Source organism: Meriones unguiculatus, chromosome 11 (genome assembly GCF_030254825.1).
Source record: "Meriones unguiculatus strain TT.TT164.6M chromosome 11, Bangor_MerUng_6.1, whole genome shotgun sequence".
Lineage (NCBI taxonomy): Eukaryota > Metazoa > Chordata > Mammalia > Rodentia > Muridae > Meriones > Meriones unguiculatus.
The window spans coordinates 44,539,931-44,562,787 of record NC_083359.1 but is presented as its reverse complement, the minus strand read 5'-3'; the positions used below and the strand labels follow the sequence as shown (position 1 = coordinate 44,562,787).

At 42.5% G+C, this 22,857-nt stretch overlaps 1 protein-coding gene across 36 annotated transcripts in view; it reads right to left on the bottom strand.

Annotated features, from left to right (window-relative positions):
- Positions 1 to 22,857, bottom strand: part of Rbfox1 (RNA binding fox-1 homolog 1) — a 1,697,412-nt gene that overhangs the window by 371,887 nt on the left and 1,302,668 nt on the right. For 7 of the 36 annotated variants that reach the window (XM_060364145.1, XM_060364141.1, XM_060364137.1 and 4 more), the window contains exon 1: positions 8,357 to 8,992. The exons of 26 other annotated variants lie outside the window; for them this stretch is intronic. In XM_060364145.1, the coding sequence (XP_060220128.1) occupies positions 8,357 to 8,455 (99 nt within the window). In that variant the 5' untranslated portion in view covers positions 8,456 to 8,992. Of the gene's footprint in view, positions 1 to 8,356; positions 8,993 to 9,121; positions 9,209 to 22,857 lie in introns of those variants that run through there. 3 more of the 36 variants (XM_060364133.1, XM_060364130.1, XM_021645262.2) reach the window with 3 other exon arrangements.

The window sequence follows — 22,857 nt, the reverse complement described above, 5'->3', positions numbered from 1 at the left end:
GTGAATCCCAGGCAAACATCTGCCGCCAAGGAAAGAAAAGACTCATTAAGCCAAAACCCTCCCTGTATTTTACTCCTGAGTCCAGGAAAATCTGAGGCCCTTAAATCCTAAAGCTGCCTGTACTTTGTTCCATAGCCTCAGAACAAAAAGAAAAATAGTCATTAAGTCTCTGAGAATACACACTGGCTTTCTGAATACACTGCATTCCCACACTACTTCCTATTCAGTGTGTGCTGAAACAACACAGAAACAGATTAAAACTGGGTGCAACTGTCTGGCAACTAGAGCCTTGATGAGCACTAAAGACCACAGCAGCAGTGTCTGACCCAGACCATTGTCTCAAAGCCCTCTGTATACTGTAAACAATAAATACAACATGTCTTTTCTTTGCTGTGGGCTGCTGTCTGGGCAGAAGGATAAAGAGGTGACATGAAGAAAGTTGTAAGTTAATTATGTAGTCTTTCTCTCTGCATATTGGATCAGAGGAAAAAAGGAAGGAGTAATTCTAGCCCAGGCCTAACAGAAGGTTCCTAATACATGCAATGGACCAAAATGATGTGTGTCTAAAGGCACTATTGCAATAATGGGGAACAGGTTACTGATGATTGGACTCTCTCAGAGATAAGAGCCCTTAGGTGTTGCTTGCTGATGTCATCTGGCACCTTGTGGGAATTCAAAAACACAGAACGAGCAGAATGTGGTGGCCATGGCCTGTCATCCCAGCAACAACAGTGATTGAAGTAGGAGGAAACAGAGTTCAAGGCCAGCCTGGGCAACTTACAAAGATCTTGTTTCAGAATACATGTAAGATGAGGCCCAGGGATGGGTGAAGGTCGATGGTAAAGCACTTGCCTAACTTGACCTAGCTCTAGGTCTAACCTCAAGTGACCCAATAAATGAGCACACACACGCATACATACACCATGTGAGCGCTATAAACTTGGAATCAGTGAACAAGTATGGAATGACTGTTGGTTTCCATGGATACTGGAAATCTTATCACCATTCTAATTGGGCAGGGGTACTTGCCAACTTAACTGTAGGTTAATTTCAAAATGAGTAAAGGTATGTCATCTATGGTAATGATTAAGGTGGAAAAACCGAGGAGAAGCTGCTTAAATATCTAAAAGTGGGGAGAGAGAGAGAGAGAGAGAGAGAGGGCTATGCTTATCTCATTCACATTGATTCACTCATCTTATATGTCCCTTAACAAGATTACCAAGTTGCCAACAGGAGCCTTGGTGCCTTTCTGAATATCACTCCTTAGGACTTTGATCAAGACCCTCTTCCTACCTATTGTCCCTGTCTTGGGTCCATCCCTCATAGGCATTAGTCTACAGTTCTAGAATCATTTTCTTTCATTAGGCTACCTTTCCTCCTGTGCCTTATTTCAAAACAGCATGAGACAACAAGAGAGATCCATATTCTGTCCTCATATGGATCACTGGACCACTCTATATAAGACCCATTTCCACTTCTCAGCATCTCTGTGGCTCTAAATGTGAGACTGCCACAGTGTCTTCTGTAGCTGAGAACAAATCCTTGCTTAAGTGTGTGTGTGTGTGTGTGTGTGTTTCATGTGTGCTCACTGCTGTATGCACATATGTGTATATAAGGTCAGAAGCCAACCTATTTCACTCCTCAGAGACTGCCTATACTTTGGATCTTTTAGTGGCTTGGAAGTGGCCTGGAAGGCTAACCTACTTGGTTAGAACGACCTAAGGTTTCTCTTATCTCTGCCTCTCCCAGTGCTGTAACTTTTAAACATGTGCCAACAAGCCTGCTTGGTACCTACTCCCAACAGGTGCTGGGGACAGAACACAGATCTTCATGCTTGTGCAGCGAACTCTTTACCACCTAATCTATCCCCCTCATCCCATTCTTGCTCTTTTCTAATCCTAGACTGCTTTCTCTACTTTTTCCAGGCCCAGCATCCTTGCACCTCAGGTCTGAAGAACTATCACGTCTCCAGAGACCCTCCTGAGGCTTAACTACTCTCCTCTTCTTCACCTACTGTATGCCCCCTAACCTGAAGCTGTTTTCTGAGTTCATCCCTATCTGCAATCATTCTTTTACTAGAGCCTCAGCCCACAAGAGCATGGACACCTTTTACCATACTGAAATAGTATCAACACTTGTAAACAATTTTCACATAAACAAATGGCTATACTTTAGTACAGCCAGTACTAAGTACAGAATACAGAGTACTAGACACAGATAGAGTGTGGCGGATACTGTTTCCCCTTGTTTTAAGGTTCTGTTGTTTCCAAACCCACACACTCACCTATTGCTTTCTTTTCTGAACAGCTGCACTGGGTAATATCAGCCCTGAGGCACTGTGGGTGAAATTTAGGAAAAGGCTGAAAAGATCTCAACTATCTCATTGCAAAGCTAAGAGATAATACTCTGGACAGTTTCAAATGCTTATTAAGTACAAGAAATGCAGATCAGCAGTGGAAGAATCCAAAGGAGAGATCCCAGGCAATGGGCAGAAATTATCTTTCGCTCTCTCTTAGCCAACAATCACGGCCGCATTATGCTAGGAAGAACAGAGACAACAGTAAAAGCCCCACTTCCCAAGGCATGCCAGGAGTCTGCACATTCCAAACGTCACCACTTTCCTTACCTTTCCTAAGCATTATGAAGTGCTTGGGAACTGACTTTAGAGTTCTTTGATAGGCCATCTCCTAATAATTTCCTCCTGGACACAGACCACGAAACCACTGCTCATTTCTCCAGCTGACTTGCACTTAGCATGGTAGAAGAGCCAGGGCCCTTCTAAGCTGTTGTGCTTAAGAGCTGACCCTATTTGACACAGACCCTTCCTCAATAGATCCAGGAGAGGCAAGTTACATCAGGGTGACAGCCACAGGCCAGAGCTCAGCCCTGCAAGACTCTCTTCAGCAGCACTGGAAATAGGCAACTTTATTGATGAATGGAACTTTCTATGCTTTTCTTAATTGAATTAAGTGGCACACTGGGACACCTCTCGCTGTCCATTAAAGAAGTCTCTGCAGATGGGACAATTATGCCCATGTCTGCCAGCTTTGCCTCTTTCTCAGGATGATACCCCGTGCCCATCACCAGCCCCCTTCGGCACAGATGTGCCAACCTGATTTTGTTTATTGTGCCACAATGTCTTTCTCTTCCAGAAGACCATGATTTGCCTGATAAACTACACTGCTTTTTACCAGCCAATATGAATAAACAGCATTATGTTTTCTCTTGGGGCAGGGAGCTTGGTGAAATGAATCAGAAACCCCTAAAAAACAATTGTCTACCCTCAGCATATCAGCCACTGGACAATCACTCAAGGGCCGGCTGTAAGGAAAACAGATGGTGTGTGAGTACTAATGACATGGGCTTTCTCCATTCCCAGCTCAGGCAGAGCTGCTGGCTTGCATGTTCTGACACACAACCTACCACGAAATGGCAGGCAGAGAGGAATGGCGCAGGAGACTCCCGTCGGTGGACAGACAGATGCGTTATGGTTTCCAAAAATGAACAGTGCTTCAAGTGGCTTTTATGAAGAGGCAATGCAGGTAACCGTGGAGTCAACAGGAAGAAAGGAAGCTGATTTCAGGACGCATTTCTCTCTATGGTACCCCAGCCCACTGGATACTGGGCCTCACCCTGTTCGAAATCATTCCACCACACATGCCTTCTCTCTTTAGTTAGAACAAAAATATCAGAAAAAGCCAGCAGGGTTCGTTAATCAAACAATTTATAGCAGACAATATCTGAAGATGGAGGCACACAGACGTCTCCTGGCAAACAGCTAGCCAAGCCTGCAAATGTGCTCATTCCATCCACTTAGATCCCTTTAAACAATTCAGACATGAAGATAATCTATCCTAATTCTTTTCTGCATTATTGACACTATTGACTACCCCCAATCCACAGCACTATCTAATAAATCAGTATGGGATTAAGCCAAGAAGAAAGAATGTGATAAAGTGTCATTTGTACCCTCCGTAAATCATCAGATGGAGAGAAACAAGGGGAGTATCTGCGCTGGGAATTGAACTTTCCTGCGCAGCCATAATTGTTACGCCTTACCTAATGTGTCCCAAATTTATAACCAGGGTTGGTACATGGAGGCAAGCCTCTGCAACACCACCACCATGGGAGACAGCCCTTCTACCCCGGTGAGTTTCCACACTGAGCAGCACTTTCTAATTAAAGACAGAAAGGGCTGATGTGCGGGTTTCAGTTCAATTGCTTTCGATCTGAAGGTGTCCACCATGAGCAATGGCTTCATTTACCAGGAATTACCCTTTGTACAAACCACTTCACTATTTAAAACAAAGCTCATGCATCACCATTAGGTTGGGAAAAATGACCCATCTTTGGATATTGACAGTGGCGTGAGCCACTTCAGAGGGCCCCCTTTCCTCCCCTCTTTAATGTGGATTTTAAGTATTTGACTCATTGTTAAATTTGGGCTGATTAAAAGGTTGGGAGTGAACAGCACTTGACAGATGAGAAGGCTTCTTGGAACAGAACCGGAGACACTGAGGGTGGGGTAGGAACCAGGAGCAGTAAGTTCATATGCTACTGGTGTCTTTATGGAGTCAGATCTCCACAAAATGCAGTTCTAGAGGTCTGGGGCATGAAGTATGCATTAGAAAACAAACCTTACTGTCTGTCCTACCTGCGGTCTCAGCATTCCTTCCCAAGAAATGGGTGCCTGGTGCTTGTTCCCCTTGACTTGGGAGATTTTGGTGTGTGTGTGTTCATGTGTTTGTGCATGCACTATTTTCTTTTTTTTTTTTTCACTATTTTCTATTAAGCAAACAAAATATATTCTCCTTTGATCTCACTAATAATAAGCTCTAAATTTGGAACTGGAATTCAGAATTTTCCCTCAAAGCAAGAGTGTTTAAAGAGTACCCAGTTAGGAACCTGGAAGATTCTGCACGGGGAGTACACACAAGCTGGAAGTCAGCTGTGGGAGATGTCGCCATCAAAGGAGCCACAGAAAGGGCCACTGCAGTACATCAAGCCTGAGGCTGAAGCATGGACTTTGCCTTAGCAGTAAGAAAAAAGGCAGCGACTTCAGCAATCCTTCATCCTTCTATCTAGAAGGGGGCTACAGCTATAAATCCATGTAATGTGCCAGTGGTGTTTAAGTGTACATGTGTGTATATATGCCTACATGTAAGTGATGACATCATTGGCTGAATTATCTAGACGCCAAAAAGGCTACCCAGCTTCATTCTATCTCATTGATCCTAACTATAATAACAGCTTCAGTGTTGAAAAAGAGGGAGGAGGAAGAAAAAGACAAGAGAAAAAGAGAGAAAAGAAGAAATCATAAACTTTAGGAAAATATCTACCTAAAGAGAAGTTACTAGAAAATATAAGCAAGTGATACAAAATAAGTAAAATAACGCAAACACCAAAGATACCACTTCATTGTCTGAATAAAAAAAGCTATTTGTAGTTAAGGGGTTGTGCTGTTTTCCCTTGAACATTCAGCGTATGTTCCCAAGGCTGAGGCATCTTAATTGATTTTTGTTTTTATGGGTTGTCTTAAGGACAAATCTGAGAGAATTTAGGAAGGAAGATGGGATGTTACTACCAAAACCAATGACAGCATATAACCAAGTCGTTTTTCTTGAGTCCTGGGTAGGAAACAGTCCCTGCACGAAACTTCATTCTAAGACAACAAATTTCAGTAGAGACCAGTAGTCCCCAACACATGAGACCATATGCACAGATAAAAACACGATTAGAAATGTTTCAAAATAAGAAAGGAGAATTTTAGTTATTTTCTTATATAACTGGTGGTTAGGATGACAGTAATTTTTGACACATACCTTTTTCTACATAAAAAATTAAGTGTTTCTAATTAAGGTATTTCTAATCGTAAATGATTTGTCTATTTTATCAATATGCTTTGGAAGTATGAACTGGCTTTCTGTTCATTAAACATGTGGATATGTAATACTAGCTATAGATTAATAGCTGAAAAAAAGGTTTAGTGCTTCCATACTGGCAGAAAATGTGCAGTGTGCAGTGGTATGTGGCCTGCAGATTAAAGGGATTGCTTTCTTTCTAAATCAGCCAATTGTTTGAACTGCTAACTAAAAAAAATAACATAGACCCTCACTTTGAATCATGGCATCAAAAGGCCAGAAGAGATGACCTCAGGCACAGGTCTCTGATTGTGAGTTTTCACAAAGCAGGGGGATGTGGTAGCTAAAAACCTTGATTGTAAATAGGACAAGCAAAAATAAATGTCTGTCTTATACTTCGTAATTTAGTAAACCTCGGTAAGAGACATACTTTTGTCATTTACACTTGTTCTGACCCTGTGCCACTCTGTTTTGTGATAGTCACTTTCACAGAAAGTATCAAGAGGAGAACACATTTGAGAGATCATTTCAAAGCCCATCCTCCATCCACCTTTTTGGGGAACAGTGCTGTTGATTCAGTCACCTTTAAATATTTGTTATGGCGGCCAGCGTTTCCTGTGAGGCTCCCTCTCCGTAGCAAGTACATTCTATAGTGGAAAAGCCTTGGTCCTATATGTTACACTCATCCTTTTCACAGCAAGAATTGCCTCTTGTCTAAAGCCACTGTCTTCCTCCCTAAGTTCCTCTTAAATGGAGAAACTAGTTTAATGATGAAGGCACAAATACTGATTAATTAAAACACATACATACAGAAAGGGAGACAGCATTTAGCACCCATAACATTCTACTTGTTAAATAACATTATTCCAGTTGATTCACAAATAAAATGAAAGACATAAGTACAGGATAAAAAAGATCTAGTTACTCTAATAATCTGATTCAATCCAACTGAGGTTTAGCAACTGAAGAGATGCTCACTGAGATGTTCTTGTGATGGGTGAGTGATGGGAAACACATAGGCACGCGACACACATTCACAGCTGAGGCAGTGAAATGGTAGAAGCCAGTGAATCATACATATCAATACATTCCTAAGAGATAGTTTCTGGCATGATTTACTCAACAGGAAACAAAATAAAACAAATACTAGCCTAAACCAATTTATTCACAAGACATTCTTAAAGGGCTTTTCTGAAATATGTGGAAGAAACATTTTTCTGGAGGCAATCAAGCTGATAACAAATTATTCAAATGTTCAAACCAGAACCCCATCATGTTATGAAGACATCTATTCCTGTAGCACAGATTAGAGTGGGACATCTTGGAGGAAAGGGGCCCCTCTCAACTCTTCCAAAGGAAGTTTGGTTAACACACACACACACACACACACACAAACACAAACACACACACAAACACACACACACAAACACAAACACACACACAAACACACACACACTAACCAATTGTACCCTTGAAGTGAATTCATGAAAAGGCAGGCAAAAAGGATTACCCCCAGTGAAAACTTCATAGGACAGGATAGAGGCCCCTGGGAGTCAGGTCATGGATTCCCATCAGCAGACAAAACCCCTCTAATCTTGCCAACTCACAGCCACAGACCCCGCCCCATGACACAGCTGGTCTGCCTCCCCACAGGGCAGTGCTAGTTGGTTTCCAAAGCTCAGGGGTAGTAAGTTAGGTGGACGCTTTTCCAGTAAGGGGGGAGGAGAAGACCAATGTAGCCCAGAGCAGACACGCAAAGCAAGAACTGAATCCAAAAATTCGCAGATGTGGACTGGATGGGAATGAAGCCAACAGACATCCCTGGTGAGACCACTATCAGGGAGTGGACTGGCCTGGGTACAGAAACAACCAAATAAGCAAACAAAACGGCCCTATGTTCAGACCAGTCAAGACAGCATCCAACCATGTTCACACAATGCTAGGAGTTTTGAAGATTTTTTTTTTGGTGGGGTTGTCAATCTCCAGAAACCCCAATATCCACAAATAAACTCTCTCTCTCTCCCTCACTCTTCACACACACACACAGACACAGACACACACACACACACACACGTGCACGCACCATATATACACACACTATGTTTCAATCATTAAAACAGCTAAATTAAAAGTACAGGCATCTGGGTGTCTTCAGAGAACCCCTAAACTCTCTCAACATCATAGGGATCTCCCCTCCCCTCACCTCTGGGACTTCTGACATGAGAAAAGATGCTCACAAGAAAAACAGCAGTTTTTCATTTTCAAATTCCGAGTTCCTCGGGCTAGAAATCAGTGCTCACAAAGTATTCAGACAGGTGAATTAAAATAGCATCTTGGCTTGACGGAAATCCAGAGGCTCCCACCCAGCCCCACATCGTTCCAATGTTCAAGCCCCCAAACCCAGGCCTCCCTAACGCGCAGCCCACTGAAGCGATACCCAGTCTGGCCAAGCTGAGAAGGAGCTGCCACCAGCAAGAAAGAGCCGCGCGTCTTACCTGCTGTAAGTACATAAAAGTCAAGGCACACGAGAGCTGGGGACACATGCCCACGTTGGGGAGTGCCACGCAGGTGGCTCCCGTCAGAGGATGCTGCATCGCGATTCTCGGGTGCCCGCAGAACGAGAGCGGAGACGCTCACATAAAATCTACAATCGCGTTGCCTGCTTTTTTGTTTTTTGTTGGTTTTTTTTTTTTTTGTTGTTGTTGTTGTTTTTTAACCCTCTTGTCTGGTTGCTACAGTTTTTTTTTTCTTTTTAATTTTTGCTGATTATCTAACTCACAAGCAGTGGCTGTCCCTCTTGCTCTCTCTTTCTCTTTCGTCTCTCTCTTTCTCCCTCCCCCCACCGCACCCCAAGAGAGTCCCTCCTCCCTGGCTCTCCTCGCCCTCGGGTTTGCTAGTACCCGGCGTTCATCAGCCTTCAACTAAAGACACTTGAAGAGGCAGGGAAGTGTGTTGGTTTCCCTCGGCTTATTGGGCCTGTTATTGGAGCGCTCTTAAAGTGGAAGGTGCCCCTCACTCCACCCGCAACCCCCTAAAGGTGACAAGAATGGGTAAAGTCGACTTCTATGAAAGACCGAGGGTTAAGATGCCCTGATAGAGATGCTAGAGAGGGAAGAGGGAGAGATGGAGTGTGTGTGTGGGGGGAGACAGATAAAGAAGGAGGGGAGAGGAGGGAGGAGGGGAAGGGGAGGAGAGGAGAGGAGAGAGAGAGAGAGAGAGAGAGAGAGAGAGAGAGAGAGAGAGAGAGAATTTTGACTCACAGCTTCACTGTCGCTCACTCGCTTGGTGCTGGAGAGTCTTCTCATTTGTCAAAGAGGTCCAGGGGCAGGGTTGTTGAGGGTTTCTTTCTTAAAAAAAAAAAAAAAAAAGACTCGCCAAAATTTAAATTTTGTCTGCTAAAATTCTCCAAGGAGATGGAAAGCGAGCGTGTGAGCGTCCCACATCTCCAGCAATCAAAGGAGCTGGACCATTAACAAGACTGCTCAGCTGGGACCCTGAGGAGTCCGGGAGATTTTCAGTCGGCGGTTTGTTTGCCTGACTCGTTGGCAAATAAACACAAGAAAAGGGATTCCCCTTTTGTAAGACGCTTGGGGGTGATGGACACGCTAGGGGTTGGGGTTCTGCGGGGGAGGGGGCGAGGAGATCCCTGGGCCCCCGCGCGGCGCTCCGGTGCTGCTTTCCGCCTGGAATCAGCCTTCTCTGAGCAGCCCCGAGCCCCGCGGCTTAACCAGAGAATCCGCCGCAGCTGCTACACTAAAATGAGGTGAACGCGCGAGGGGCCTTCTCCCAGCCTAGAACCCACTGCTCTTCTCAAATTATAAATATGTGGGGTGGGAAAAAGTCCCTGTCTGCGAAGAGATTACTGTGCGTAATGCAGAGAACACATTGAAATGGTTTGATTTTCTATTTTCCCGTCTTGCCTGGCCTCCCTGGTCAAATTAACATTCCACTCTTGCCGGCAGATCTTCCCCCCTCTCTTTATCTTATGAAGTAATAATTATTCATTAGTAGATTTCGTTAGTCTTTATGCAATAAAAAAGTGATGTGATCTGTGAATTATAAGAGAAAATATGAAGACTCTAGGTCGTCCTTGATTCCCACAAGGGGGGAAATCCTGGCAATAGTGAAATCATGATCAGGAATAGTTGCCATATTTTATATATACATTTATTTTGAGCCAGTGATTGGGTTTCGTCTTTATTCTCAGAGCAAGGGTTCACTAGAACTTGGTTGCTAGGTTCCCTGAAAGGGTCCCAGGTGACGGTTTGTGCCAGCTTTGCAGGACAGAGCCGCCCTGAGAGGGGAAGTAATTCTTTCAGCAGGGGACACTAAGGCAGGACTCTGGGATTGGCCACTCCAAAAAGGTCATTCCCAAGGGTGCTCCCCACATATTCCCCACATTCCCAGCAGAATTAATTTTTCTAGACTGATCTCTCAGCTTGAAAGATACAATTCACTTGGCAGACTAATCAAAATGCTTCCTGATGAAAAGAAAAAGAACAATCCCATAGTTCGGCATTATTCTTCTGAAATATTATCAAACGTGAAAACGTCTCCACTGTGCCCCAGACTGACTGACTGTTCATTTCCACCTTCCACCTTGCAAACCCACTCCTCCAACCACTTTGTTGGGACTTCTGCATCCTATCAACTCAACTGGGACTCAGCAGCATGTTTAACCCTTTGCAGAAGTTGTTCAGTGGGTTTGGGAGAGGGATGGCTAAGTGCTTCGGGGCTGTTTGGGGGTAAGAGGGTTGGCAGAGGTTAATCTGAAAACTGCAGTGCTGCAATGAATCAATGGTATTCATCACACAAGCTCTGACTCATGAACCCCCCCCCCAGTACCTCTTTCCTTACTTTACTTCTTTGTACTTAGTTTTATTTCACAATTCCATGAACCGATGAGAAAGAATGAAAGAAAGACCAGAGATCTTGGCTTTCCATTCTCTCTCGCCTTCCCAAGTTCTTTCTTTTGCTTCAAGAATTTTTTTTTTTTTTTTTTTTGTCAGACACTGGAAAAACTACAATGTTCCAAGAACAGGGTAGAAATTTTTCTTCAGCTCATTTTCATAAGAAATGAGATAAGTAAAACCTGGCACTCTAATAAGACCTTATCTGAATGGTTTAATGAAAAACAAATATATTCTGGAAGGATCCACTAGGACAGCTCACCTGTGAGGAGCCCTGTTTCCTTCCAGTGTGCCAACTCTCAGATGTGGTAAGCGAGTCTCTCGACACACCCATTTTGAAGTAGTGACTCACTCTTCCCCTTAGACTTCCTTCTTAGAGTCAGCCACACTGAGGTGATGAAGCAATGGGCTCCCAGCCCTTCTAAACCAAGTCAAAATTATTTGGAGGCAGATTCTGTTTTATGGACACACCATCCCAAATGTCCCTACACAGTGTGAACAAATGTCATCACTAAGTACTCTTTTCCTGGATACTTTGTCTATGAGAAGCCACTTGAACAGAGGAACGACTTTTCTTTTCCCTGTGGGTAACGTCAGTGAAGAGCATCAAAGGACCCCAAGTCAAAAAGCATATTTTTTATGTAACTATTTTTGACATGCTGATGGCAAAATTTGGTGAAGCTTTCAAGATGGCATCGAGGGGTGCCAAATCTGAACCCCTTCTCAGTGATAAAAAAAGGAAAGTCCATGTCATTTACTCCTGGATGATTCTTTCTAAGTCGATTAATGGGAGAAGAGAGGGAACAATGTGCTTGTTTCTTTCTACAGAGACTCCCAGGCACTGGAGATCACTTGCATGTGTGTGCTGTCTGTGCGTTCAGGAGCTGCCCCGCTGGCTTTCTGCTAGAAAGACCCTTAATTGAATGCCTATAGATACCCTGTAGGAAGCCAGAAGGCCTGAAAAAACCCCAAAGAACAATAACATTATCAAACAGTACTCCCTTTGAGAGCTGCTGCCTAACTTCACATTTAACCCAAGCAATAGTATTTTTCTTTCTCCTCCAATTTTGTCAATGAGATAAGAGAATGAAAGAAGTCCTTTTTACCTCTCTTTACTTTTTACAATTTCTGTATACTGTCAACACAGTAAACCTTGCATTGAAGGATTCTTTGTATGGAGGTTGCTATGTATCAAAGCAAGAAAGACAACCGTAAGACTGAAGAAAGGACATTTGGGTGTAATTCATAAGCAGTTCAGACCATTGTGTTAGCTTGGTGACAATATCAGCCTTACACTTGCTCAAATTTGAATCCCATGTCCAAATTTAAATACAGGTAACTTATACATACATACATACATACATACATACATACATAAACACATACACACATACCCTTCTCACTCTTAAGTCAAGTAGGAATAAAGGAAGGCTCTTTAGAGAACTTGATTATTTATTATCTCTATCTCAAGCATCACTTCAATTGACTACTTTGCAAATACTTGAGTGCAAATTTGGTTAATATCCTCACTCCAGGGCCTGTCCCAGTCCCTCGAGCTGTATTGGCTCAGGGAGGACAAAGATCCCTTACATCATAGAGCTTATTTTCCATGTGTGTATGAGGGCAGGGTGGGCAGAAATAAACAATGAAGATAAGAAGCAAGTCAACTCTGTACCATAACAAAATGGAGTGGGTGCTGTGGGAAAAAAGCAAGAGAGAAGTCAAATGAATGGCTGCTGGAAGCCTGGGGTTAGGAAGCTGCAGTCAACACTAGCAAGTGTGCTAGCTCTGTGAAATGCAGTGTCAGCTTCCAGAAAGCCCCCTCTTTTCTACCCTTTGCGATCTGATTCCAAGCTGCAGGGTTATCTAATAGATGGATTTTGGAGCTCTCTGGGGTCTATCTGTGAAACAGCAGTGGGAAGCTGGCACTTCTAATGCTGCAAAATTGGAGAGATTTTCACCTCCATCTTTGATTACTAGCCATGCAGCGTTTAATGCGATGCCTGGGAACATAAGATACACTCAGAAAATACTAACTTTGCAGGCTGAATGCATGGATGAGTGGGTGAGTGGGTGGGTGGACGGATGCAGCAGGAACTTGGATTACATGGCTGCTTGCTGTCTATTTCACTCAAAAGGCATGGATTCTAAACCTTGACTTGCCTTTTGCTTCTATGTATTTTAAACTGTCAAGAGGTCTCAGTCCCTGATGCTCTCTCCAAGCCACTCTGCAAAAGATCAATTTTCACACGCAGTTTTCCAGGTGAAGGCATCACTCCCTAGCCCTGAGTCACCTAGGATATACCACAGACTCACTTGGATGAACTCATTCTGAGCAATGGGCTGCTTCTCCAGCAGAGCTCATTCCAACTTTTCAGTTACAATTGCTTTGCCTGTAAGGACAGGGTCCACCCTATAGATCAAATTTTGCTTGTACAACCAACCCTTAAAACTCCTGGAGCTTTCTATCCTGAGTGTGGGCTGTCAGTAAGCCTCTGGCTAAAAATAAGCCGTGTTTGCAAAACAGGAGCAGAAGCATGTGCTGTACCAAGAACCCAATGAGCACACACTACAGTATCTTGCCTCTCTGTCACTTTTAATTTTTATTTTTTACATTGAAAACTTTGTGGGTCCAGGGTATTACTTTTTTATAGAGGCTCACTTTGCACTCAAACCAGTCCTGCCCCAGCTTCTCATTGCTGGCACTAGAGGGATTAGCCACCACATTCAGGGTGCAAATGCTCTTCTGGGAAGGTTGGAAAAAAGGGGTCAGAAATTCAAGGTTATCTTCTACTACATTGAAAACTCTAGGGGTTTTTCTGTTATAAAAAAGAAGTAAAAATAAAAATAAATTCAAATAAAAACCATGGTCATTGGGAATATTATTGCCTTTGGCTCAAGAGACTGACATTACTTACCAAATAGAATTAGCCAATCAGAAAGGTAAAATGCCTACCAATAATAATACAATTGAAGTAGCTATAGAGAGACAAACTGTCTCAAATATCTGTTGGAAAGTCAAAACTGATTGAGTTTGGGAGATAAACAATATCAAAATGTAAAATGTTCTTATCTTTTCAGGGAACTCTTCCAGCTTGCTATATCTGCCCTGTTGAAATAGTTGTGTTGAACATGGATGTGCATGGGATATTCATTCTTATGTTGCGTATAAAGGTAAATGACACGAAGCAATAGAGGAAGGTGATTTAAATGTAACTACCATACACACACCCGTTAGGAGGAACCAGAGTCGTTTGCATGTTTTCGGTCGTAGAAATCTCAGAGTACTCTGAGACGCTTCAGAATATACAGAATAATATTTCTGTGTGAAATTAAATCAAACCACAATAAAGGCCCACAACTGGGGTCTGGGAGAAGGTTTGGCAGGTGGAAGAGCTTGCTATGTAAGCCTGATACCTGAAGTCTGAGTCCCAGAACCCCAGAACTCCTGTAGTGAGACAGGAAATGAACATACAGAATCCTTAGGAGCAGTGCTAGGCCATCTCGGATATGGAACACAGCCTCAAAAAAGAGCTGGCAGGAGAGAAAGGTTCTCCAAAGTTGTCCCCTGACTGTCACATGCTTGCCATGGCATGCAAATACCCACATACGTGCACATTTCTCTCTCTCTCTCTTTCTCCTTCTCTCTCTCTCACCACACTACATACATACATACAGAGTGAGAATTTAAAAATTAAAACAATAACATCAAAACAAAATTCCACAGTCATGTTGCCTGTTTTCATACACACACACAATTTATAAGTAGCCAGGGGTTACACGTGTGAATGTAAATACTCATGCATGTCAAATGCATAGAAAAGGGACTGGAGGACTATGACTCAAAAGTGTGTGTGTATATCCTTAGAGTGATGGGGAGGATTTTATTTTTATCCATTCTACACTCACTTTTGTTGTTTGGTTTTTCACAATATGCATATGTATAATTATTTCTGAAATAAAACAAAATGAATCTATTGTGACTGCTGCTACCTCATGTGTCTCACAGTTGTTATCATGAAAGCTCCAGGTCTTAAGGCCAGAGAGACTACTAAGCCCTTAATAATATGAGATGCTCTTGCAGGGGACAATAGTGTGGGCCTTGTACCTATATGAGGTTGCTTACAACTGCTTGTAACTCCAACGCTGAGGGATCTAATGCCCTCATTTGATCTCCAACGGCACATGCACACATGCAAAAGTTTATGCTCATGCATAAATAAAAATAAATATTAAGAAAATATCCACAAGGTATTTGTTTCTAAGGAACCCTTTATGAATGGTGTGAAGTATTCCCAGCTAATCCATAAAAACTTGCTTCCATCGATTATTTAGCTGCAATATCCTGGATATCTTGAATCTGCCATAAAAGGAACACATTTTTCATTCTCAAGACCCAGGATTCAATCCTCAGGAACCCCAAAAATATAAAAAGAAAAAAAGAAAGAAAAGATGTAAATGAAAGGTTTTAGGATCTAACAAACCCAAGTTCAATTTGGCTACAACTTCCCAGATACAGGACACATTTAACTTATTTTTTCACAAATGAAAGCCACTGAATCTATGCCCACCACCTCCTCAGTTATCAAGGCTGCTGAGAAGCAGACTGGTGAGCTGGCACCTTACATATGCTTCTGTAAAAAATTAGGGGCATGGTTACTTTGCAAGTCTGAGTATGTCTCAATCTCAGTTGACCTCTTGCCAGGTCGGATAGTTCATGCTGGCACCAGGCCTAAACCAGGAAAAGGTACAGATTAATTTATCCTCCATTCCTGCCAGACCCCCTCTGTTCCCTGCTCAATAACAAGGAGGCGCAGGTGTATAAAAAGGCTACCTCTTCTTCCTTTAGCCGTTTTTTCTTCATGTAGTTGTCTCATGGGCTCATGTGTATAAACTCGGCTTCTGAACATTGACTGCCCATGTCACTAGGAGAGCCTGCTGCACGGTTTGCAGAAGTATGTTGGTGTTTACCTCTACAGACACCTATCCACACTGATTACATGTTTTAGGGAACATGAAACACAAAAGCATGTGCTGAGCAAAGGAACATACAGGTCTTTCCCCTTTGACTCTGCTCTTTCAAGGCAAGGCAAGGAACACGTCTGCCTCTAGGCAGCCTCCAGGAAACAAATAAAGTCTCTAACGCCCTTGTTGACTCCGGTCTGTGCCCTAAAGATACCCTGGAGTCCAGTGGCGTTGAAAATGATGAGGGGCAGGAAAGGAAGCCACTTACTGTCACAGTGGTATTAGACTGATGAAGCTTTGCCAAGTTTTCACAACTGTCAACTGGGTTTAAATCCACGTTTAAATCATAAGGGATGTCAACCTCGGTAAGAGAATTAACCTCTCTAAACGTCATACCAGTTTCTTCTGTAAAATGGAGTCAATAGTGAAAGGCTCCCTCTCAGTAAGGTTGTGATTTTTTTTTTTTTTACCCTCATCTCCAAAATTTAGAGTCTATTACAATAAAAACTTAAAACAGGGACTGCATGAAATTAACAACTTTTACATTTGCGGACAAGATAGGACATTTTTACACACACACACACACACACACACACACACACACACACACACCACAAGCCATCTGCTACCTTCGTCACTTCAAAAAGGAAAGGGCATTTTACACCCAAAAGCAAAAAAGCAAGAAGGGCATAATCTCAAAATAAAGGACGGCCTTTCAAATTGATTAAATTTAGGTCTATTAAATTTTTCACTAAATTGCCCTTGATTTTCTCATTTAGCTGCAGTCTGTTGGAAATGCCATTTGAGGAGTCTGATGAGCCTGTGGGTCAGCATTTGGGAACCACTGAGATAATGAATGTGAAGTGCTTCTCAGCCCAGGCACCCACACTCTTAGGATCAGGAATTCTTGGTAAGTATCATGGGGATGCTTGGAAACAATTAGCAGCAGCACTCTGGGCCTGAGTAAGTGTCCTCCTCTTCTTGCTGGCTCTCTGCAGCATCAACCCCATGCCCTTCGCAGTTCTGAGCATTCTGACCCACAGAACAGCTTGACTTTCTCCTAGCAGAGGTGTCGGAAAGGTCAGGGGAATTGATTATGATGGATCACCAGAGTTTATTCATTCTCCTCAATGACACAGCCCTGCTCCTTCAAGGCCACCAGATAGCATAAGTGGGACACAGTAGTATGCAGAAACTCTTTGGTTCATGATAGGGTGTGCAGTACACTGGATAAGGGAGTGTGTCTACCCAGCTCCACGTCGGGAGGCTCAGTGCTCCTAGCTTACACTGCAGTACCCACCAGCAAATATCTACGGAGAGGTGGAGATGAGGTACTACTGTAGAATGCTTGCCTAGCATGCACAAAACCCTGGGATGGAGTCACAGCACTGGATAAATCGATCATGATGATGAATACCAGTAACCCCTGAACTGGGGAGGTGGAGGCAGGCAGATGAGAAGTTCAGCGTCATCCTCTGCTTCCAAACAAACTCAAGGCCAGCATAGAATATGTGAGACTTTTTTTCTCAAAACCCAAATAAAACAAAATAGTCTAGTGATTTATAAACTCTTGAAAGCTCAGTTCCTTTATCTAATGGAGGATAGTAATATAGTTTCTAATAATGAATTTGTTAAAAATTACAATATGGACATGCATATAATGTCCTGATGAAGATATGTCCTAGCAACAATCAACAAACAGAAACCAATACTATTATGAATTATTTCTATTATCACTCTCCAATGAGTTATTAAAAATTTATCCTTTTTACCAAATAAATAAATAATAAGTAAAGAAGTAACATGAAAGACCAGCAAAGCCAATACACTGACAAAATGCTGAAGTGTAAATATTGTTTTGTTTTTGAAAGGTTTTTAAATAACATAGAATTATAGAAAAGTGTATAGACGTGGCCTTTTGGTCCTGTCTTCTGGATGTTTGTTTGTTTATGTTTTGTATCTGTTTGAGGTGTTGTGGTTTTGTGGGGAAGACAGGGTATATCTGACCTATCTAGTCTCAGACCCATTGTCCTCCTGCCTCAGCCTTTCAACTGCTAGAAATTGCAGGCATGTAGCATCACATTGATTTGCTTTGTTTTGTTTTACTTCTGAAGACGGGATCATACTGGCCTTGAACTCACTACACTTTAGGCTGGTCTCAAACTCAGTCCCCGCTACGCAGTCTTCAGAGTGCTAGTACTTCATGCTCATAGGCAAGCAGCGTGAAGTTAACCCTGCCCTACCCACTAAGTACTGGATTTAACCTTGCTAACAAACCAAGCGTACACATTAGTCCTCATCCACTATGTCTATATCCAGCTTCTCACAGAAGACAGGAGGTTAATTTCCCTCTGTGTTTTGGAGAGGGATTGGGTAACATATTTTAGATGTTGTCTTCTGGCCACTAATATTTTTACCTCCATAAAACCCTGTAAGATAGCTTTTGATGGTGCTCCACAATATGTTAAAATATCCAAGGTTTCATTAAAGGCATGCTTATTTGTAAATAGGGTAGAGAGTGGGGTTTCCATTCAGGTTTGAAGAACAGAATGAAGGATTATCCCTCCAATTGTCAGCTACAGCAGTAGCAGTAAAGGGCTTGCTTCCTAGATCATGCCATCCTAGTCATTACCACCTTCACTGTGTCTACCTTTATCATCATAGTCACCAGCATTTCAGTCTTCGTTCCTCTGAGCATCTCTCCTGAGCAGGCAGTGTTCCAGAGCACTACCCTTTCCAGCTAATCTACAAGCCTTCCTCTCCCAGAAAATCAATCGCTCATCCTGAGTGTCTATTTTTATAGAATGACATTATCCCAGTTTTCTACTCCCTCTCTGCTGACAGGAGGTGGAAGTACAGGGACATCTACAGTTGCCCTACACTTTTTCAAAGAAAAAGGAGCCTGCTCTGCCAGTGCTCTCATCACCTTTGGCCAAAGTGACCAGTTAAGTCAATACACTGACACAGAGAGTGTCCTATTACACTACCCAAAGCTTAATGGGCTGGAGACATCCACCACTTATCCCTAGATTAAAGAAGTACCCAGAGCAGGTGAGTAACTTCTATTCTCATGGGAGCTTTGCTCAAACAATAGGTTCCAAGAGGAGATTCTAGGAGAGAGTTCGGCGTTTGGCAGTTGAGAGGGTGGGAGTCTGCTCCCAGCACACAGGACAGAATGTTAAGAGCGTGGGACCCAGGAGGGTAGGCGGCAGAGACAAAAACAGCTAAGTGGTGATTTCTTCTAATGAATATGTGGGTGGGAGGTCTACTTTGGGAAGCCTCCACATCCACCCACTCTGTGTTTCGAATTTCTGGATGGAACTTGAGCAAATCTGAAGGCAAACAAATCATGCAGAAGATTCTACACACCCACCCCCACTGTATCAGGCCCAGCTGCAGGGCCCCTTGACCCTGTAAATGGTCAGAAATATTTGTCTTTCTGAAACCTGAGTCTCCCACGAGCATCTCTGACTAGATGTAGCGTCACCTATAACCTCTAAATACTTGAATTAATCGAGTTTGAGCTCAGCCTTCCCAAGGTCTTGTCCTGGTACATGGAAAGAGGCACACCAGGGGCTCTCAGTTCTGTTTATGGGTACACCTTCAAAGGCTGGTGGCTGCTAATGGTGAGCACAGAAGGACATCTAAAACTAGGTTATTCTAGAAAACATTGAAGGTTATGACACAAATATACGGCTACTGAGTAGGAGAGCTCCTTAATTCTCCAGATCTAACCTCATCAAATCTGCTCTCTGGCTTTCCATTTCTTAGCTCACAAGTTGTATTTCACATTTTCATAACCTAATCTGGACTGTTAGCTGAGATATATATGTGCTGTTTCCAGGCTTAACTATAAAGACTCATAAATGAAGCTAAGCTCCTCACCATATTCTGCACATACCTGTTTCTATGGGGGTCGTAGGCAGTAAAACTAAAGGCTGACTTACTGTTTAGAAATTATTCTAGAGGGTTCTAGACACATTTAATTCTCAAAGGAGATACAGACTGCTCTAGCACCACTGATTTGATTACATTTTGCTGGCACTCAACTTTCTCTAAATTGTCCCTTTCCCTTTGAGAGCAAGCATGAAAATCCCCATCTTCAATGGTCTGTTTTGTGTTTCTAGATCCTTAAAAGCTTGGTGTCAATGGTCCCCTTTTTCCTTGAGGGCAACATCTTCCTTTTAAGGTGGTACAAAATCATTCTTGCGAACTGCAACTCTTGTCACCAGAAGATGATCTGGCATGTTCACTCTTAAAAGAGCATTATTTTTTTCCCCTGGCTTCAGATATAATTAACCAAGATACTCTCAGCATAGCAGTGTATAAGAGAAGAACATTCTAACCCCCTGGCTAGACAATCTTGTGTGCAGTATAGAAGATTCATATATTACACAGACTTGGCAGCACTTTATGTTTTTATCATGTCACATACCATGTGTGTATGTGTGTTTTACTCATATGTTGGGGTGAACTCTGTGTACGTGTGGAGACCAGAAGTCAACTTTAACTGCTGTTCTTCAGGATGGTGTCTGCTTTGTTTTTTGAGGTGCAGTCTTTTACAAACTGAAGCTTGCTGATCCATCTAGCCTAGGAATCACAAACTAGCATGCCTGCCATTTTTCAATATGGTTATGGATTCTGGGGACATAACACAGTCCCTCATTCTTGTAAGGCAAGCACTTTACTGCTGAGCCATCTCCCCTGACCAAGGTCTCTTTTGTTTTAATATAATCTTTAATGAGTTCACACACACACACACACACACCACACAATGTGGCCAACTCATTTTACGTGCCTATGAATGACTGCATGCAATGCAATGCTGAAATTTACCAAAGCATCTCTGATTGAATGTGTCCCCCCACAGCCATAACCCTGATGTGGCAGCACGGGGTACAGCTCAGGGATGCTCATGAACATCACAGAGCCTCCAGTGTGCCTCAGCACCAGCATGCCATCCTCTCTTCTACTCTAAGATCCACCAGTTTGTCCCTGAAACTGTCTGCTCATGGGAGTCCCTCTCTTCCACTTACCTGACCTTGAAGCCTCAATATATGCACTTCAAATCTCTCCCCGCTGTTCTGAATCATGAACCCAACTCTCAAAATCTTTCTAAACTTATAGCTATAAATTCCCTCTTGAGTTTCTTCCATCACCATTGAACCAGTGTGCCACCTTAGTATTTTTAGTCTACAGTAAAAATCTATTCTACCCAAATAAGTCCCTTTGCTCCCAGCTTGAGCTGGCTCTTCCCTCCCCACCCCTGCTATGTATGGATCCCATAGACGACTTACAACTATATAAAACCAGATCCGTTGATCCTATGCTCAGGAAACACTGATGACAGCTGCTGCTGTTAGAACATGCTAACAGTTGCTGTGGTCTGGTGCTATGCCTCTTGCCTTTGTAACATAACCGGCACTTCTAAATGACCTCGTGTTCCAGCTTCTAGATACCTCTAACCCCATGAAAATTGATATGACATGTCTTCTGATATGTGTCTCTCTTCTGAAAAGTCTTTAAAGTATGAGAACACAAATCTCAGCATGCTCAGGGTCTACTAGTAATCACAGAGTAAAATGGGTATCCCCTTATTTTTCACCATGTTGAGATAGAGATGAATCTGATAGTGCCTTCTGTATGTGTCTAGTTGATTTCACAGAGCCAGAACTGGGCACACTAGATAAAACCATGTTATCCACTAGGAAGCCATACTCACGGCTTAGAAGGAAGCAGCCTGTTGTTTATAAATGGCACAGCCTGTGTTAACAGCAGTGAGTTTCTTGTCTATTTATGTCTCTCAGTGCTCCATTCTACACACATATGTAAGCACATGTTTTGTGAGAAGTTCTGATATGTATCTCCCTGTCATTGCTGCCTCATCTCATTAGAACAGCCATTATGTAATAGCAAATTATGATAAAATCATAGTTGAATGAATGGAAAAACTTGTAAGTGACACACTTTCCTACACCTCTGTGGTTCTGATCTGTTTCATTTGCCAATTTGTTAATTCATATATATCCTTATCAGCCATACCTTGGATGCATTTGCTGAACCAAACATGGCAACCAGACATGGAGATACCATAGCTGTAAGATGAGAGAAAGGCCTTAGCTCTACATTAGCTAGATGTTTTAAGGTCATCTAATTAAGAGAATTACTATTAGCAACCTTTAGCATATGAATCAGCATTTTTCTCAACATCATGTAACACATTAAAAGAGTGAACTGTACTGTGGGGCTAATTGAAAATAGTATTATCTATACTCTCATTTTTAAATATTAGTATTAATCAAAGGGAGACTTGTCTGCTCCCTAGTTGGATTCACCATGAAAGTTTCCTATTGGACATTATAAAACACATCTCTAATTCTGTTGCAGTATCTATATTCTAAATGGTATTTTGGGAGACATCACTTTCTTTGAGGAACTCTGCTGGTGTAAATGTATGCATATGATGGAAAACCATGGGTTTGCTGTGTGATATTGTGAGGCACACAGATCATAGGCTTACCCTCTCACAAGGAGAAAATAATGGTAATTTAAATGACATGCTGCCAGGCACAATGGTACAGGTCTGCAATCCCAGCACTTGGAAGTCAGAAGCAGGGGAATAAAGAGTTTTGGTCCAGTGAGGACTACATAGAAAGACTGTTTTAAACACAACCCCTCTCCAAAACCTAATCATGCTCTGAGGCCAAAAACACTGACTATGAGCTTGTGTTGGGGTTTTGAGAGGATAAGGATACAGAGCCTGGGCAGCTGACTTGCTGGATCTCAATCTTGGTTCTGTCAAATCCTTGCTGGGGGACTTTTTAACAAACTGTTTGGGTTTTTGAGTTCTAGGTGACTATAATATAAATGCTGAAAACAAGATTTTTTTTCCTCTTTTCAATTTAAATTTGGATAGCATGGAGTAATACAAGCAAATCGCTTTCTGTAGTACTTGGAAACCCCTTAAATGATGTCCAGAGGCTTCAAAGATGATGATGATAATGACGGTGGTAGTGATGGTACTGATGGAGATGATAGTTCTTGTTGGTAATGATAGTGGTGTGTGATGTTGCTGGTGATGATGATGCTGATTGCTGCTGAAAATGATCATTCTGATCTTG